Source organism: Dysidea avara, chromosome 6 (assembly GCF_963678975.1).
Source record: "Dysidea avara chromosome 6, odDysAvar1.4, whole genome shotgun sequence".
NCBI lineage: Eukaryota > Metazoa > Porifera > Demospongiae > Dictyoceratida > Dysideidae > Dysidea > Dysidea avara.
The window spans coordinates 23,615,533-23,636,187 of NC_089277.1; the positions used below are offsets into that span (position 1 = coordinate 23,615,533).

At 37.0% G+C, this 20,655-nt stretch overlaps 2 protein-coding genes across 2 annotated transcripts; both read right to left on the reverse strand.

Moving 5' to 3' along the window:
* Positions 1–1,912: 1,912 nt before the first annotated feature.
* LOC136259337 (uncharacterized) lies at positions 1,913–6,467 on the reverse strand. Its single transcript, XM_066052832.1, has 4 exons — positions 6,186–6,467; positions 6,035–6,135; positions 2,267–2,416; positions 1,913–2,213 (listed from the first exon to the last, which is right to left on the reverse strand). The coding sequence occupies exons 1-4, from the start codon at positions 6,465–6,467 to the stop codon at positions 1,913–1,915; spliced, it is 834 nt and encodes a 277-aa protein (XP_065908904.1).
* Positions 6,468–11,749: 5,282 nt separating this feature from the next.
* LOC136258747 (solute carrier family 35 member F2-like) lies at positions 11,750–19,558 on the reverse strand. The gene is made up of 8 exons (XM_066052103.1): positions 19,174–19,558; positions 19,036–19,115; positions 18,150–18,444; positions 17,276–17,435; positions 14,871–15,027; positions 14,166–14,218; positions 13,289–13,443; positions 11,750–12,129 (listed from the first exon to the last, which is right to left on the reverse strand). Exons 2-8 carry the CDS (start codon positions 19,083–19,085, stop codon positions 11,809–11,811), a joined length of 1,191 nt encoding a protein of 396 aa, XP_065908175.1. The 5' UTR covers positions 19,086–19,115; positions 19,174–19,558; the 3' UTR covers positions 11,750–11,808.
* Positions 19,559–20,655: the final 1,097 nt, after the last annotated feature.

The window sequence follows — 20,655 nt, forward strand, 5'->3', positions numbered from 1 at the left end:
ACATCTAGTTGGCAACCATAGACAATTCTAAGGGGGGGGGGGGGGGGGGGCATGACCCCCCTTGCTGAAAAATAACTTTTCAAAAATCTTGGGGAAAAATTACAGTATTGTATAGATTGGCATTGTTATTTTTAGCGTTTTTCATGTTTTAACATAAATTTCAGGTGCAAAATTTCTGTAGCATCTGGGGGTTGCATCCTCAGACCCCCCTGAAATTATACTTTATATTACAGCTGTTCCCTACTTGGCTCCCATTGTAGGTCAGATCTAGAATCGCCACTGTTGGAAACTATAAGCTATTGACTTAAAATTTGGCCACATGCAGTGAACAATAACATAACTTAATGGGTGGAGAAACTCCAGATTTGTGTGCTACTTTGAGAAATTTGAAGTTAAAGGCTTTCAAGCTCATAGGTGGATGTGTGTAGAAGATTCCTTTCATAAGTCCACTCATAATTATTATTACGTTCACTATACGTATGTATTCTAATAGAAAGGTCATTAATTTAAAAGTATTACAAAGATGCTTGACATTTAATGACATTTTCAGTCCGACAAATAAGCTTTTACTATTGGATGTCTTTACAGGTATTGTTTTAAGTAGCTATAACCTGCATTTGTGAACTTGTACTGAGCACAATGAATGTACATTCTTGATGTACAGAAAGGTATAAGGTGTCTCTCTAAAGGCATACAGCTATCTAGATATCTGAACTCTTTCTTTGAAGTTCGTATGCAACATTAAATTATACCAAGTCTTAGGGTTGCTGTCAAGGACACGGAACTTCTGTTGCTACCTTGGCTGATGGAAAGACTTCAAATTAGCTACTCTGTACTTGTGTTGTGTCCTTGGCTGTAGTGTATCAGGATCTTTTGCTACTGTCATTTTTGGATTACATGTACATAGTGTCATCAGACAAAAGACGACTCAAAAGGACAGGAAGATCATACAACTAATTAAGAGTGCTGATCAGCCATGTGGGTGATGCAATCAAAGAAGGGGGGATCCTTGTTGCAGTTGCTGCTGGAAATGATTTTACTGATGCATGCAGATATATGAATGAGCCTGTAATTCTGGATGGTTTTTTAATGTGCAATCATCTGGTACTTCTCCTGATGCTCTCACAGTTGGAGGATCACAATGAAATGATGAGCTGTATGTTGGTTTCATTGATAAAGTTGTGTTGATATCTTTGCTCTTGGTGAAGACATACTAGTACAAGATCAGATGTACCAGTGGTACGTACCTCACAAGCTACATCACGTGTTAGTGGAGCAGCAGCCATTTATTGGAGTATGAACACAACACAGGACATTAGAAATGATCTCATTTTAACTTGTACCAGAGATAAACTCAAAATTAATCGCGCAATACTATTTAACTTCCAAGACACATCACATAATTGTCTTTTACACACCAGTAACAAATATCCAAAGCCAAAACCATATCAGGTGTAATACTCTGTACCAGGTATTGACTAAACTTGACAATGTCATTGAAGAGATGGAGAGCAATCTTTATGGTGAACGTTCATAATCACCAGCATGCAGACACCATGTGAACTCTTCGTATATGTACCCACTCCAATAATGTAATTGTTAACAAAACCTTTATAAGTTGTAGGAATACATACTACACTTATAGTTCACTATGCACTATACACATACTCTGAATATTAGTGTCATCAGAGCATGCATACAGTACTTGCAACATTGATAGCCATTCTATGGACTTCCTGTCAGTCATATTTCAGCAGCAAGCTACTTAACATATGCATAAAAAGTAAATGTCACACATTTCAAATTATCATTTATGCACAAATACATTTAAACTACTGAGTGTGTGCATAAATGCAGCCAAAATATTTGTATCAGTACAACATGTGTACATCATCATAACTAGAATAGTGTCTTATTTGGTACACACCACACAAGTGAGCTCTTTATCACTGCAAGGAAAGAAATGGCCACATTGTGCTTCAACTGTGTAGAACAGCTTTCCATTAGTATCTGCTCCACTACCTGGTATCTGTTCAAGATTTCTATCCATGCATACTGCTTGTGTTGCTGCTGGGTGGCTGTAAGCTCCAGCCATAAGATAACCATAGTACTCCTTAGTCCAGCCAAGAGGGCACTCATAATGTGAAGGGATCATTATTTTGCTGGTGAGGCCAATAGCTTGGCAAAGAGCACAAGGAACATTACAATCTAAGCTGTGGTTAAGAACAGCGTTATGTGTCTGATACTCTGCTCCAAATAGTGGCACCCAGGCCAATTCTGATAACCAGTTTGGGTCTTGAGATATTGTGGGTTAGGCGGTAAACACAATGATTCAACTAGACCACCTTCATGAGTGTGACTTGATCCAGCTACAACTCCAGTATTTGCTCCATAGGGACAAGTAGAATTACCCCATCTAACATACAGTAGGTGACTATAACAGGTTGACAGTTACACTGTTTGTTATCTTCAGTAACAATAGTGTCAATCAGCTTATCTGATTCCTCTCTAGTACTTCTGCTACGTATGTGTATTTGGTCTAACCATGATCTTTGATTCCAATTGTTGTAGTTTAGCAAATAGGTAAGACACTAGTGGAGAATTGATATTTTCATCAGTGACCTCCATTACATCGGTGAGGAAAATGACAGCAAAAATCAATATTAAAGTGATAACAATAAAATGATTCATTTTGATGAACCTGAAATGCAAGGCCATCATATATGAAGTTTCATAATAGAAAATAATACACTGATTTACCAGCTCAAGTGTAGCTACTTGATGACAAGCATATACTGGACAGTAGCACAGCTCTTGGACTCACTCAAGTCAATGAAGTCATGTAGTAGCAGAGTACATGCAGTACTGTATGAATATGATGTACGTGTATTGTCAAGTTTATATATACACTACCACAGATTCTTCAACCAAGTCTGTTATTAGCTATACAGGACTTGAACACATTCTTTATTGGAATGTTGTTTTGATAGAAACTTGTCTTATGTCTCTCAATTCTTCATGGAATTCTTACAATGTCTTTAGCAATGGTATTCTTAATCATGTGATACTATACCCTTGTATAGTATCACTGAGCTAGCTAGATGATTTTGATATAAAACTTGAACATGTACTAATACTGCAGTAATGCTAATTGATTTGGCTGTACAAGGTAAACACAGGATTATTGTTTTGTTTACTCACACATATTTAGAATGTTTCAATACAATGCAATATACACCATGAAATCCATTCTATTTTTGGAAAACACACTGAATCTTTAGAATACAGCAATTAATGTAAATGTACATGCCATTCTTGCATGTACATGTTGTACATTTGGGAAATATGTATTGGTGCATCTTATAGCTCATCATTACTCAATTGCACTCCGGCCCCTGACTTGTATCCATCCATAAACCCCATGGATGATGATACACATAGACATCACTTGGATAGAATTATCCCATCTAACATAGATGACTACACTAGCAGGTGGACAGCTACATTATTTGCAATCAGTATTCAGATTCAAGAGAATGTTAAAAGACACTACTCATGCAGCTGAAAACTAGAGATATTATCATGAACCATGTGTAATGGTTCATAATAAAGATTTTGTTTTCCAAAATCCTATAATAGAACATTCACCTAAACACCACCATTCCAACCTTACAAAAAGGCGTAGAAGTTAATTTGGAAGAAGTTTAGGTTCACTAGTGATCATGAAGTCTAAAGGACCTGATAAAAGTATGTATACCTTTCAAAAAATTGAAATCTACCATTTTGAGCCATTTTGTTCATCCTCCCATTCTGATTATTATTTTATTATTATTTTTCCACAGGGCTTGGTATCACAGTTGTGTGGCTATAGTTTACACAAAGACTGCATGACATGTACACTACCACACAGAAACCATTGTATAGTATCCCATGTATACCTATGCAAAAACAGCTTGGCTGAGATGCAAGCTATCCATTGATGGTTTCATGATCGAGAGCAGTACAATTAATGTGAATCCTTACCAAATGTCCCCTGTGTCAAATCCTGTATAGCTAGTAGTCTACCATGCCATGTGGTGAAGAAGATACATTACAGATGAAACTTTTGCTAATACCACCTATCCATGGTACAGGATAATATGCACTTTTTCACTAACGTAGTTTCTATTGTACTGTATTATCATGATGCATTCTCCATAATGCACTACTGGCATTAACACCCACATACTATTACATATTTATAATTTGTCATAATGAAAAGCAACTATACACAATACAGAAATGCTAGAAAATTAAATGTCTAATAGCTGGGTACACATATGGATGTGTTCTGTTACTGCTGTGTGCGTAAAATTATTGTTTCACAATCTGAATTATGTGTAACAGCTATCTTGCTTCACAACAACAATTTGATATACCATAACAGTTAGATTATGCACATAGAAAAAAATCCAGAAGACACAGGAATTTGTAGTGGTTAAAAACAACATCCACCACACCAGATACACTGGCACTTGTGTACATATACGTATCAATTCTGTACAAATACCATCTGTGCAAGTATGAGCCTGTGTGCATGCGTGCTGCTGTATACATATGGTACTGCTATAATATTTATACCAGTTACTTTTGATGTAAATAGTAGTGTTGTGAACCTATAAAACCGGTATGAAAAAAACTGGTTATTAACCAGTATACAGTCTAGGTCAAGTCAGTTACTGGCAAAGAAGCCTTTAAACCAGTTTTGCCCACCCATCTGGTAAACCATAAATTACCGCTGCCGACAAGTGTTAACGTCTCTTATTGGCAACCAGTTAACCAGTTTTGAATTTGCTATCAGGTTCACAGCAACAATAAATAGAGACAGATTTTCCATGTATCAACAGTTTGTAATTGACACATGATGATAACAGGATAAGCAGCTGTTGGTATGTGCGTACTTATGTAATTAAGACATCCATCGGTGTAAGATATATACAGTACATATGTGTGTGTGTGTGTTTGCTGCGAATAATAATACCAAGAGGACATTTCTGTAGAATATGATAAATACATTGAAGTTTCTTAGTTTACTAGAGTAGTATATTCTCAGTATATGGAACAGTTAATAATTTACTTTTTTAGTAGTAAAGCTGCATTCACTGATGTTTTACTGAGAGTTTAAAACTTAGCAAAACAACAAGTTCCATATACTAAAAGTTACTGATATTTTACTATCAGTATAACCAGGTACAACTACAGTAAAGCAGCTTAACGATTTAGTAAACTAAGAACCTTTAAGCAGTGATTATATCCAGAGTGTCTGCACTTTAGTTTCATTTGATATGCACAGATTGCACAGAGATACATTCTTACTCTTCATATAAGTGTAAAATTTTATCTGGCATAAGAGAATTAGACAAAAGAACAGAAAGCTGAAACCAAGTTTTCTACACAAAACACTTTGTACTCAAGAATTCAACAATGCAATGTCCAACTCTTTAATCCAAATCTTTACCAAAGAAAGTTGGTCCGTTTCTTCAGTAGACTATATGGTTACCTCTAGAAACAAGTATGCTGTGGCTGTATCCTGGCTAGAAGTGGTGTCATTGTCTTCTTGTAAAGGCATATAAAATTCAAGAGAACAGCATGGTTCATAGCAACACCATTTCCTTTCACAACACCCCATATATAAGAGAACGTATATACACTATTTACAAGTAAGAGTTCTTATAAAATATCCTATAGTTATAGCTATAACACATACTCTGGATTTACTTGAGTACCGTAAAGAGCTTTACCACTTACACAAGTTTCAAATGCCTGCAAAGTTGCATTTGATAGTAGAATAAATTCTCAGTGCTTGCACTTGTGATGATTCAACAATGCATACAGATGTGTCATAGCATCTCTTTCTAAAGTATGTGTACATAAACGGTGTGGAAATAACCTACTATACTGTAAATATGTATCAATAAAGTCCACTGATTATGTATGCAGAACAAAAATGTCTAGCAATTCAGTCTTCACAACAGCATAACTGTAACAAGATTACTGCATATACAACTGAGCTTCTTTCACCAGAACAGACTCATCACCAAATATCTGATCATAACAAATCCTAGCTTCAATATCTTCAGTATTGGTTAATGGTAACTGATGGAAGAACCACAGCAGGTTGGGTTGTGTACAACAAGTGTTCTTACTCCCACAACCTTTACTGTCCCATAAAAGGTCAGCTGTAAAATAAGTAGCAACCTGTGTTCTACCACTAGAGCCTGATTCATGGTAGTAATGATCACCCACAAAGGGTAGAGTTGTCCACGATCCTTTGAACAAGGACAAGTTAATGCCTTGTGACTAGCATACTCTGGATTCACACTAAGGCCTACTCCATAGGACCAGATGTGCTTCCTTGGAGCACTAAAAGTAATGGAGATGCCATCCAAGTATGGAAGATCAATGGACAATTGGTAAGGACCACCCATCATGCAGGAGTTCCCTTCTGAATATCTATCATCATTCCACATAATCTACTGTATAGAATGTGGTGGGCAGGGAAAAGAGTGGAGAAACAACCTGCAAAGTCATTGTGAGGTCTACAAGCAGCAACAGTAGTAGCAATCTGCATGGACAACCTCCCTTCGCAGGGTTAACATCAGCTATCTCTTTTCCCTGCCCACCTCCCTCAGCTATCTCATCAGCAACAGTAGTAGCAATCTGCATGATCCAACCTTTCTCTCCACCACATTCTAGTGTCATGTCACAGTACACAAAGTGAACATCATCACTCTTTACAATGTAATAACCAGAATTATTACAAGAGGCTGGGTTTAGCTGGTAAATATCTCTGCAAGACTTTTCTGGCTGTGTATAGTAGAAAAGCCATATCGGTTACAGTCAGTATTAGCCATCACCACTCCCCAATTAATAATGACAACACCAAGTATGGTCATGCATGTTAACAGTCACTACCTAGAACTTCTCAATACTAACATTACTGTATTACATATTTAATACTGTATATACTTGGTTAAATGCCGCGACATTTATACCTTAGTTCTACTCAAAAATGATGTTTAAGCTATTATTTTCAAAATAGATTAAGGTACCACTCAAGTGCGGTTACTATTTGAAGGTGTACATGTGATGGTGTGAAATCTATATATACATACATAAGTACATAAACAGTACTACATAAGTTACTGTAAGATTTCTACAAACTGCAATAGTACTTCTCCCACTGCCATTAACAAGCAAATAAACCATAAAATTTACCAGTACTCTTTTTATTGTGCAGCTGTCAGACAGGTGGTACTATTAATACTTATATTACTGTTTATCATATTCAGCTATTACCAAAAACACACTGTGTATACACATGTGTAACAACTCGATACTGTATGCAAGTAAACAAGAAGGCTTAGCAACATTGTTGGACTAATACAAAGTTACATTGTCCAGTTTACTGCACGTAAAAACAAGCTTCTTTTACTAAAACAGATTCATCTCCATAATGTTGATCATAACAGATCCTAGCCTCAATATCATCACCATGAGTTAATGGTAACTGACAGTAGAACCACGGCAAATCAGGGTCCACACAACAAGTATTCTTACTTCCACAACCTTTACCAGGGTCACTTGTACAATAAGTGTTAAATTGTATTCCACCAGTAGTGCCTGATTCATAGTAGTAATGATCATGAATAAATGGTACTCATCTGAACATTTAATAGGCAAGCAAAGCCTTGAACATTAGATTTGATAAATGTGACCAAAACTATACTGTACATTTGGATACAAGCAAATTTGTGGGAATACTCAATTTATGTCATAAATCTCTGGAAGACAATTGTGCATATAATTATGTATACATTAGCTACCTGTAAATTGTTAAACGTACACACACGTAGACACACAGAGTAGTACTGTATACACCTGACTATACAAGTACACAAACACACTCACATACGATAATGCCATATACATGCATTATAGTAAGTACAAGCTGTAGCTAGTTCTAACAGATTAGCCAGATGCAATAGCTGTACACACAAGTGCGATGCCCTAGGACAAGAAGTACATAATAAACAAAATTATTGCTAGCTATCAGACAGTACCCAGTAACCAAGTGTACAGGTCACAACTAGTATTACGTTGCAAGTATAGGTGAATTACCAACAAGTGTGGGTGCCATGAGGAACGAAAGGGAATTTTTAACCCGTAAGACAGGCACAACTGCATGAGGGACAAGTAATGAAAGACACTGGGATGGATAGCCATATAGGTTAATGCAGGGGGTAGGCCAAGAACCTAGGAATAAGTTTCGGAACATTGCTGCATTAATTCCAAAGCACTGATAACAGTACATACATTCATACACCATAGGAGGATTTTAGTTCTACAATATATTGCTTTCCTCCACATGCATACACAGCTATGTGTATTGACTCTTGAGATGAGTTCTGAGTATACAAAACCTTCTGTAAAAACTTTTGATAACTGTTTACACAATTATTTCTAATTACAACCACTGCAACAAGAAATCCAATATTTGGGACCAATTTGCTAAACCTATAACTATTTACAATTTTGCATAATGTGCTTTATTTTGAACATTTTGGGAAACACAGAGAATTTTTATGAGCATAGAAAACATGCACACTATTAATGGCTTGTGAGTTCTATACTTTTGGGAATCAAGGAGCATCTTTTTAAGTATGCAATTTGTATGTATTTAGAAACATGATACAAACATACTTTGTGTAAAGTGATATATCATTATTAATTGTTATTTTCTTTATGGCATAGTCATGCTATAGTCCAAAACAACTATCCTATATCCAGGATGGTAAGACTGGGTGGTAGGGGGAATAACATTGAAGACACACTATGTACGCGGTATTTTCTTGAATAGTAACTCTATCCAGTGCTGTTTAAAAAGGAATGTATATGCTCATCACTGTTTGACATCACTTTGTTAGGCTGACATCACCTACCACAGTATAAATACAATGCATAATTAATATTATGGACTTGCCATGCCATTGGCCTCCTTTGTGTCCCGTTTCTTTCTCCACTAGCTAGTGGAGGTGTTAATTCAAGGGTAGCATGTCTATGGTATCTTGAGCTAACCATTGTGTTTATAACAGCTAATGATTGAATTGGTATTTTTCAGATTGTTCTTTGCTGTATAACGAGCAAAGGGATTGGAAAACGAGCAGTACTGTTACTGTGTTTCCAGAACAACCCTCCTCAATGTCTTATATCTGACAACTAAAATATAAGGATCAGTGTCATTTTAAACATAACATAAATTCTGTTTTTTTTTTGTACTGTTTGTAAAGTATAGGGTTGAGCTTTTTATGTTTACATTTACGAATATCTGTGAATGAAAGGTTATACCTGTTATTATTAGACAACTATCCCTCGAACCTGCAAGGAGGCTAACAGTAAGCCTGTGAAGCAGGGAGACAGAAACCTGTAACTGAAAACTGTAATGAAACACAGCAGATGAAATCTTCCATCATTCTTACCATTGCCACCCAGTTGATGAAATACCTCCTGCAGGAGCCAGTCAGAATTATGATTTATATAGCATGTTCACAGCCTGTTAACACTGTTCAGTATGTTTTAAACACTGTTTACTATGACTATTGGAGGTGACTGGCAACGTATTGTATACATAGAAAACACTGTGGATGACTGAGAAGAAAAATGTGCACTGGGTAGCCGATGTGTGCCATTATACTGCATGCTTTCCTTAAGGCTCATCAGCACTTGAGGAGATGTGTACCACTGAAGTCCCCTTATAATTTGCCACTGCTCTCAGCAGACTACACAGACAATCCATGCACATAGCTGAACACTACAACATAGTTTATTAATTATCAGCGTTAGGTCAACTAAAGTGATGTAACAGCTGAAGTAATGTATGGTACGAACAAGTGGACCAACACCTGGAGCAACCACAAGTGGACCATCACCTGGAGCAACCTTACCAACATGCTTGTTGTTTCTGTATTGTTTTCACTAACAAGTAAACACAATTAAGGACAGGCGCTCCCTACATTACTTTAATGAACAATATCGCTAACCAGCTGCCCATATAACACACATTAGTTATGTGACATCATCAGTTTCCAATCGCTATAATATCTATGGCAGAACCTAGTTGAAAACAAAGCTGAATGACCACCTTCTTTTCCCACCTTATAGTCAGGAGAATTTTCAGACATAAAACTGATTTTATGATACGTCCAGTGGCACATTTTCCATGATGCGGTATTCATGGGTTTACAATGCAAGGAAAATAATATATTGTAAATTAGAGTAGAGATCATAGAAAATAAAGAGTAATGAAATAAGGGAGGATGCCTACACCTGCAGCATGGACATTTAATCCTGATTAAATATATATACCCATGAACGAATTAGGGATTAAATGTCCACTAGGCAACCTCCCTTGTTTTACCACTTATTGATCCCTAATTGAACTTAAAAATATTTACTTATTTTGTAACACCATTATGTAACACTGTGTAATGGGCTGAACATAGCTGAAAATGAAACATAATGGCCACTTCGCTATTTCAGTAATTGATAGTTGGGATGCACAATCAGATGAAAGCAATAAGCATGGCATCATTTTTTTTTCTATAATGCAGTATGCTCAAGTTCGCCAGTCAATCCTCTGCAATCAATCCAACCACAATGGAAAACCTAGACGATTCCTGTTACAAACATAGGGAGGCCATCACACAGCACTACGACCAATTGACACCTTGCGCTGTCAGCAAAGACAAATGTGACTCACATTAAGGAGAACACATGTAAGTCCATAAAACATGCACTGTACATATTGTGGTATGCCAAAAGGCATCTGTCAGTCTGAAGCAATGTTGAATAGTGAAAATATTTAGCCTGTACCCTTTGCTGTTATCAAGTTAAGTTTGTTTGAAGGCAGAGTCAGTCAGAAGAATATTCCACGGAATGATTTTTAAAAAATTAAAATAATTATAATTGTAGCAACCTATTGGAAGCTTTTCAGGTCATACTGAAGACACTTTTGTACTTGGTTATACCTAACCAATACGGCCAAGGTGTCATGAGGTTAGATTTAGGGTGATAATTTTGCCCAAACCCTCTATATACAGTAAAATCGTACTGTAGGGTTTCACAATATTATAGTGGAAACCAGTCTTAATCGCAACCATTAGAGGTGCACCGATAAAGGATTTTTCCGATATGCTGATATAATTTGCTTCAAAACTACTGATTCTGATACCGATGTTGTTAGTGTTGGGTTGCATCTGAACATAAAAGGTTTTCAGTATGGACACACTACAATAAATGTTAAAATATTATGACAAAAAGCTAAAAAGGTGGTTGCCAAAAAGTTTTTGCAAAAAGAAAAAAAAGGACATGTGAAAAAGGTGCTATTAAAAGGTCTGCGTAAAGAAAAAAACACCTTGACTTAGAATCGAACCTTGGTCACTGTAAAACAGCTCACATCTTTAACCTAATGCTTTACCCACTGTGCTACAGACAGGAAAACTCAGCAATTATGGTACTTAAGTACAACATATCTACTTAAAGTCAACTTTTTACTGATACAGATATTACCGATACCGATAACAATATTTATATCAGTGCACCTCTAGTAACCATACCCTTAGCAATGTAGCTAACTTCCTTACATGGTAGTTTGCATGAACAAAATCATCCCAAAGGTACTAGTTACAATTAACCACCTCGGGCTGGTTCCACTGTTTACGTATGTAAGTAAAAACCACAGAAAGTGAAACTACAATTGTACAAAAATATTCATGTCACCATAGCTCTTATTTCTGTTACAGAATTCGTTTCATTTTTACTATTTTCTTCAAGACTACTGTTCAATACATCTTCAGCTTCACTATAATCATCTGACATTAAATCAGTTTGGACAGTGTGGTAACCTTCTTGTTCACGGCTGACTGGAGCATCCAGACACTTCCACTCACAGAACAGCGAGGAGATGTAGTTACTCCAATATTTCTTTGCCATGATGGACTCTGATGGTGACGCTTGTTTAGGAGTTAATATGGTGAACATTATCACTCCAATTAAGATCATGAAGAATGACAAGAAATAGATGATAGTAAACTAAAGAATATAAACAGCAAACATGTAAAAATATTACATACGTACACAAATGTATTAGACATACAGTGCACAGTAGCAATGGCATTTTAAACATCATTTATTGTACATACATTAATTTAAATGACTAGAGCAGTTTATTCACTTTTGTCTACATTTTTAGAATTCCTTACATACTCAAACATTTGCTTTAAACTCTACAGGCGGCATGTTACAATAAATATCACTGGTACCACATTCGGAAAATACGTATGCAGATACCAGGAGCAGGGCCCCAGCCTGAAATGGGCCACAGGGGGCCCCATTAAGTGCCCCTTGAATACCTGCTAAAAAGATCAATATACTCTATTAGAGCAGTCAAAATCTAGATGCTCTAATAGAGCAGTCACAGTATTCTTTGAGGAACAGTGTAGCAAGCTATGTATGTAGTTCTAAATAAGAAGATATAGTTGGTGAGGGGCAGCTATTGTCATTGTCAACACGTAATGACCTGTTTTCCAGCTTACGGCTAGGCTGAAGTTGTGATTCAGAGTGGAACTCTCCTTGCACCAGGGGCCCCACTTTAACTCTTTGCTGCCCTGGGCCCCTTAATTTCTGTGGGCGGCCCTGACCAGGAGTGCATCAAATATGTTATGATAAGGTAAATATAGCATACTCCATACACTTCTAACATTACAAAATTTGACATGACATATTACGTTAATGATGAAATAATTGTTCTTACACAACAGGGATGCACAGAATGGGTTGCTACTTCATTGTGTTATGTGAAGACAATAAAGCTGTATTTTAGGAAGGTCATGGAGTCGAGAATAAACTTACAATAGTAGACTGGGTAATGTTGCATTGTTATTGACTAAACAATAGTTATCCAGTTCTACATGTGCTGCCACTCTTTTGTCATGTCGTTTTACTTCATTTCTATATCTCCGCTTCATGGTGCTAGTATTATGATGCTATTGAGCATGCGTCTCTACAAAACAATAAGCAGTTTTAAAGGTTCTTTTTTATAGTACATAACAGCCATGTTTGAATTCACATCTTTACATAATGATATCCCTTGTCCATAAGGTTTGACACTCTCCAGCTGAAGTACATAGGTCAGTCATTTGAATTATATACTGTATATTGGTGCAACCCTGTAAATAGCTGCATCACTCACTTTATAATTGAACAGGAATAATCCCCAACAGAGGTTGTATACATTTCCAGTCAATATGGACAGGTTGACTAGTGTAGCACTGGAGTACTTCATTGTAATGGGAGACATGACATAGAAACAGTATAAACAAAGTGCAAACCCAACATAGAACAGCACTAGAAAAAGAAAGTACACACGTAAATATCCAGCGTAGTACCATATACTGTAGAATGTAAGGCTACGTGGAACTTTGAGACCCTTTACCAATAGGACCACAGTCTTGTTCAAATAGCTAAAAGTTCATTTGTCATTTGTGTCATGGTTATCATAAAACAATAAAGCATTACTTACAAATTGGTATCTAGTAGTTAATTTTTATTCACCATTTTACAACTGTTATAATAGAATGCCCAAATACTCTAATAGAATAGTCATTTAGTGTCCACACTCGTACAACTTAAATTCCACTGCATATTCAAATTATCATACACTACAGCAGAACCTCAGTAGTTATCCAACCCTTTGGTATTCTGAAAAGTTTGCAGCATGTAAAATCACCTTAAAATAATGTATTTAACACTTTTACAAGCAATGAAATTTTTGACTACTCTAATAGAACAACCAATAATAATAGAATAATCAGAGTTTGAATGTTTGAGTTGGATAACTGAGGTCCCACTGTAGTTCATTAGAGTTTGCAATTGTCACAGTTAGTGTGCTAAGATGAGAGCAATGTACATGTACAACGCTGAACTAGTTTTAGCGTGAAGCCCAGCCTAGTTCGTTATTAATTAATGACATAGTTTTGCAATGGTCAGCCACATTCGAAAGGGCACACAACATACTCCAATAGAATAGTTACCTGTACACAATTATCTCTATACTACCCCACACTTACCAACTGGAATATTCCACTGCTGTTCCACTAGATGATGTCTGTCTAGGATAACCCTACAGAACAGCATCGCAATGATAACATCATAGTTAGGGCATGAATGAATCTACTGAAATTCAACGAAGTTCATTAACTTTATTTGTTTTGTAATTGAACATTTGAACCAAAACATTCAGACTGAACACCAACGTCAATCACCAGGTATGTACAGCTGGAAACACAAAATAATGTGACAAAAGCCCAAGGAAAATTGAAAAGGGATTTCCACTGCAACTAAGTGACTGTTCTATTAGTCTAAGAGTAGTTTCTGCTTTATTGGAGTATCTCGATCTTTTCGCCCAATTACAGTTCCCAAAGTGAGAAACCATTGCTTAAATAATTAAGATAAGGGTCCTATTCCACGGTGGATCCCTGGCTTTGGAACCTAAAGTCTCAATTTCTTAACGTTGAAAGTAGTGCATCAAATTTAAAAAAGATTTTCTGAAACCCCTGGAAAACCCCCTGGGTACATCCCTGTACTCCAGCTGTACAAAAATCTACTTCGCTTTTCTTTCACTTGTTTATTAACAAGTGCTTTTAAGTTCTGGAATTGCAATTGACAAAGGGGTCTTATGCTACAATAGTTTTTAAATAAGACTAGTGGGTTTTAATTATTAAAAACACTAGGATTGCTTGTAATATTCAATACAATGATATGGACATACTTACAGTTGGATTGCAGATATGAAGCTGCTGGCGAAGCCCAGAAAACCAAGGAAATGGGTAAAGGAGAAATTCTTGGCAACAAACTCAGCAGACACGTTGGTGACAGCATAACACAGTGCACCCACCATACACAGGATGTCACCGAGCACTGGATTAGATCCTGTAATAGAGGCAATACTCAAAATATAAAACAATTATACAGACTTCATAAATGAGATCTGCAAGCTTAATTCCATAACAAACACCTTGTCGCCCAAGTAACAGAATTATTTAGACTACCATTTGATGACTTTGCATTCATGCCAGTGTTTTGTACTAAACCAATGCACCATCACCGTGTGATCACACATTTTTGTTTAGGCCATATATAGAAATTGTAAGGAATAATATGCCGTACAGTTCAGTGAAGCTGCAACTAAATCAACTCCACATTACAACATACATACGTACTGTAAAGGGGAATATTGTAAACCCAAAAATGCTGTCAGAGCCCAAATTCTTCTAACAAGAATTATAAAAATTATTTATTTAACTGAATTTTCTGCTGAGTGACTCCTGCCTGCTTGTAGTTAGCGATGTGGTATCGGTAGCAAGATGAGCTACTGCTAACATGGGCACACCCATAGGGATAACTGGATCTCTCTCGGACTAGTAGATGCCTCCAGCTGAGCATAACTTGACTATAGTTAAGACTGAGGGCTTGATTTCTTCATTGCTTTGGCTCGAGTTGTGACTGTTCGTTGACATAATGCATGCATCATTAACTTACCTTTATTCTCCTTTGTGACCTGTTTCCTTCTTTGCTATAGTGTAGGTGTTCATTCATGGCAATGCATCACAGATTCAGTGCAAGTATCATTCCTAATTTCCATAGTGACCAGATTGATTTAAGAGGCACTTCTTGGCACTGTTCTTACAGAAGTAACAAACCTGAAACAAAGCAAAGGGCTTCTTCGTTTTTCAACAATTTATAATATGGGTGTACATTCACTTGTAATTTGCATAGCCACTGGATTGATAACAGAGGCACTTGTCAATACTGCTCTTTGTTTAAATGCTGTAAAATGGGTGGAACATATCTGAAAACAAAGCAGAATGGCCACTTTACTTTTCAGTAATTAATAGTAGGGGCACACGTTCAATTGTACAGTTATTATCTATATATATAATGCTATACTTTGATGCAGTATGTAAAACCAACCAATTTTGTGTAGTTTCCAGCTGTTTGCTCACGTAGGACATGCAGACATGTATTTCCTGAATTGAACAGTTATGTTTGGTGTTTGGATAATTAAGGTATATATATAATAGTTATACGGGCACAATGTGGAGTCTAAGAAATTTATAAACCCGAAGGTCCGGGCTATAGCGCACAAGCGAAGCGAGGGCGCTACTAAGGGCCTGAGGGTTTATAAATTTCATAGACTCCACATTGTGCCCGTATAACTGCTTTAGACTCTATTTCACATTACACTCAGATTACTTACCTCATCCATGGCTGTTTCTACAGTAGGCTCGGAAAAAGCGGCTGGTTTTCTTACGATAATACTAGCACCATGGCAACTATGTGTCCTCACGTGACTAAATAATCGCGCCCGTTAAATCACTGCACGTGAATAACGCATAGCGATTGGACAAACCCGATTTTGAGCATATGTCATATTGTGCTTAAAGGCGTGGAGTATATTAGAAAACAAGGTGGAGTATATGAGATTTATTACCCACCCAAAACAGCCTAAATAGAGTCTAAAATAATATTATGTTGTGCACCAAATTGTTAGTGATACTGTCAGTCAGTAAATTCAGCTTTGAAGTTTATCGTGATCGTCAAAAATGGAATAGTTGCAGGCCACATTCCAAACATAGTATTCACGACAAAATTACTCACAAGCAAAATGATAGCATGCATTTTTATGTTTAGTATAACAAAAAAAAAAAAAAAAGCTATTAATTCAATGTGCAATTCTTTCATCACTGAAATACGTACCATACATAGAAGTATTATTACACTAGAGCTGTGACCTGGACCAAATGTACATAACTGATTATTGGCTCCCTATCACCGATTGATTAACCGATTAATTGGCTTAATGATTATTTTTACATTTTCAATGTCATTTGTATATTAACAGTGTTTTCTTAATCAAACGTGCTGTTTGATATTAGAAGTAAGGTGAAAGAGTGGCTTTGTGATGTGTAATCCCTAACAAACAATTGATAAACAGCTTCCTTGCTCACTTTAGTACACTCTTTATGACCAAAACTGTAAACAATTCTGTGGTCATGTGATCCAATTGTATAATTGGTTGTTGCATACATAGCCTGATTATCAATCACTTCAACAATAACTGATTGATTAACCGATTATTGCATAACCGATTCACAGCCCTATATCTCACATACTGTACCTTTGTTAGATTTTCCACTGGTAATATCAGCATATGCAAGAGCAGCTATACCCAGCAGGCACACACCAGCCCCAGCAATGTGTAGTAGTTGATACTTGACCTTCAAGAACACGACAGAGAGCAGCATCACCCAAATGATTGTGCCACCACTGCCCAGTATCTGTGTGCAAGACGTAAAGCAGCAACTAACATTATGTTTTGTTTATGTGACTATTGTATACTGTACAGTGTATGTGAATGAGTTGGAATTTGGAAATCTTTCTAGATAGACGTTTTTACATACTGTATGAATAGAATAGTTTTCTGGTAAGATGCACACAATGAAATAGTGCGTAAGCCATGTGATAGGCTGCTTCTAATGTTTCAAAAGTACATTAGCAAGAAACACAGCAAGAATCCTGTCTAGCCGCCAGGTCACATCATACCATTTGCCACAATATTTTTCCATAATAATCCCTAGATGTGTTACTTATGAATAGTAAGGAATTTAGACACAAAGATGACTTCACAGGCAACACACATCACACTTCAACTTTTTTTTGCAAATAAATTGATTATTATGAACTGTATATATGTGTGTAAATGCTGCAGATATGTGTGTACACACTACACACACACACACACACACACACACACACACACACACACACACACACACACACACACACACACACACACACACACACACTCACTACACACACTCACGTACACTACACATACTCACGCACACTACACACACTCACGCACACTACACACACTCACGCACACTACACACACTCACGCACACTACACACACTCACGCACACTCACGCACACTCACACACTACACTACACACACTCACGCACACCACACCACACACACACACATACTTACTTGTATGCTAGTTAAGCTGGTGTACTGGTAAGCTAACACAAAACAGTAATTCCCTTCAACGTCCAACAAGGCCAACAGCAAGTACTTCCACCAATGAGATTTTAGGACCTTCTCAAAGTCAGCACGTACTACAGCTAGGTAAGGAGTAAATGTCAATGCTATTAGGAAGTACATGAAAAACACTTGAGTAGTGGGTGTATCAATCGAGTATTTCTCCTCCAGTAACTGACTGAATACCCCACTACCACTGAGTAGCAGGGCCAGTACCTGCCCAGAAGCGAGTGTCAATATCAGCCTATATTACACAATGGACAATCTGTACATACTGTAGTGTGTATAGGGTGAATCTATATATGCTACATATTTACAAGTAGATAATATCAAAAACTAGTCTCTGGGAGGGGGAACATGAATAGTAATGCCTTTGGTATTCACATGACTCAAAATGTAGTACATGTATTAAGCAGATGAGATTGGACACACTTTCAAGTGCCACTAAAACAAATTACACAAAGTTCATTATATTGAGGAGGGTGGTACGTACGTTGATCTTAGTATAATGTAGGTGGAGAAGCACCATTGTTTTATTTATAGAATACGAAAGTGATAATATCTGGTGAAGTTGCATGCACTAAGCCACAACTTAATAATTTACCCATAACTCTGCGAAGCACAATCTGAATATCCAACAAACCCCATAGTTTATCAAACAGTATGGTAGTACTGTTTAAGTAGGGATCGCTCTAAACGTGACACGTGGCGCCTAAACAAATTCCGCCTTTAAGAATCATCTTAGAGGCATCTTATGCGACAAAAATCACCTTTGTGCAATAATATTAGTCCATCTAACATGAAATACAGCATTAAAAAGCAAGAAAACACTCACCAGTGGCCGGATATAGAATGTAAAAAGACCGCCAAAACCTGAAATTTCATCTGCCTCACTCACTGACCACGGTCACAAGCCTAGAAGCCAAACAAGGCAACGCACAGCCATCATTTTACGCCTCAATAACAAACTCACCAATGGCATGTGCCTTTTATGATTCCGACGAGTGTGTTCCCTCTGCACCTTGTATTTCCTTTTATCTTCAATCAGGTTGGTTGTCTTCTTCTTCAAGAATCGTAACCATATTGAGGCGTTAATTTTCTGTATCAATACTTTCTTTCAGCCTCGCTTTCAGCAGCATAATTATTTAGACACCACCTCAGAGCAGGATTTCAGAAGTGCTTCAGTCCTGGCACTACTATAAGAGGTATACAGCTAGATATCTGCAACTTCGCGATTGGGACCCCGTTCGCGGTAGCTTCGCAACCACACCCATCAAATAAAGATCTAGGTGGACTAATAGCGATAGAGTACGGAGATCACGCCTCTTAACAATCTAGCTATTTACTTAGCTAACAGTAAACAAGATGACCTCACCCCTTATTGGTCTAGCTAGCTGCACACCCCTTGGCTGACTCAAGATATACTCTAATACGACAGTCATGTAAGATATTCTAATAGAGCAGTCACAAGTTACACTGTAGCTAGCTGTGCTACAACATAAAACTACACAAACCAGTTCTTTAAAAAAATGTCAATTTAAAAATGAAGTAGGGATTTATGCAATAAAAGTAGTGAAACAAGAGATGAATGATGGTATTACAGCATAGCTCAGTGGGAAAGTCCCTACTTTGGCAGTGAACAAAATAATTGTTATAGCTAATGTGCCAAAGTAGGGACTTTCCCACCAAGCTATGCTGTAATACCATCATTCAACTCTTGTTTCACTACTTTTATTGCATAGATCCCTACTTCATTTTTAAATTGACAATTTTTAAAAATACTATCAGTTTTGTATTGCGACTATTGCGGGTCACATGAAATACCAAATAAAACAAAGCAATTAAGGGTAATATAGTTAGATGGCACTTAGAGCGTGTCCAACCTCCCCTGTGTCTTACAGCATGCCCAAACTCCTCTGTGTATCAAGCATGTTATCATACACATGTGCACTTAGTCACATAAAAACCACCAAGCCACTACCACTCATAGTTTGTTTACTGGCTGCTCACTAACTTAACCGGCTCAGTGTTTAGACACGTACAGTGTTGTTTCAGTGAACTGCACTGTGTCAGACTAGGTCGTACCAACATGTTAATGAATTATTACTATACAATTACAAGTGTAGCAAAGTGACAAAACACAAGTGGATTTATACCATTTTTATTAATTCTGTATGTAACATCCCTCACAATAAACACTAAACAATTGCACATCGAGTCAGTCACATCAGCACTTAGACCTTCCACACATTATTATGACTTTTGAGAGATGAACCATCATAATTGAAAACTGAGACACAAAAAAGTACATAAATGAGTCCTTGGTCACATGCAACCACCAAACAGGTTAGTGAATTAACGCCTATGAAGTGCTAAAGGCAACGTGAGAAACAAGGGCCTATTAAACTAAGGTGTTACAACCGTACGCGTGCTGTGTGTGACAACCCTGAAATTT

Bases quoted from the DNA above. Each gene is read 5' to 3' on its own strand.
- LOC136259337 (XM_066052832.1), bottom strand. From the start codon at position 6,467: ATGGGTGGTCCTTACCAATTGTCCATTGATCTTCCATACTTGGATGGC. The intron at 6,136-6,185 runs GTAAGAACACTT...TTCTTCCATCAG, and splicing joins GGACAGTAAAGGTTGTGGGA to TTACCATTAACCAATACTGA. The intron at 2,417-6,034 runs GTAATCTTGTTA...ACTGTATGTTAG, and splicing joins GAAGCTCAGTTGTATATGCA to ATGGGGTAATTCTACTTGTC.
- LOC136258747 (XM_066052103.1), bottom strand. From the start codon at position 19,085: ATGAAATTTCAGGTTTTGGCGGTCTTTTTACATTCTATATCCGGCCAC. The intron at 14,219-14,870 runs GTAAGTATGTCC...GCTGTTCTGTAG, and splicing joins TTCATATCTGCAATCCAACT to GGTTATCCTAGACAGACATC. The intron at 13,444-14,165 runs GTAAGTGTGGGG...TTCTTTTTCTAG, and splicing joins GCAGTGGAATATTCCAGTTG to TGCTGTTCTATGTTGGGTTT.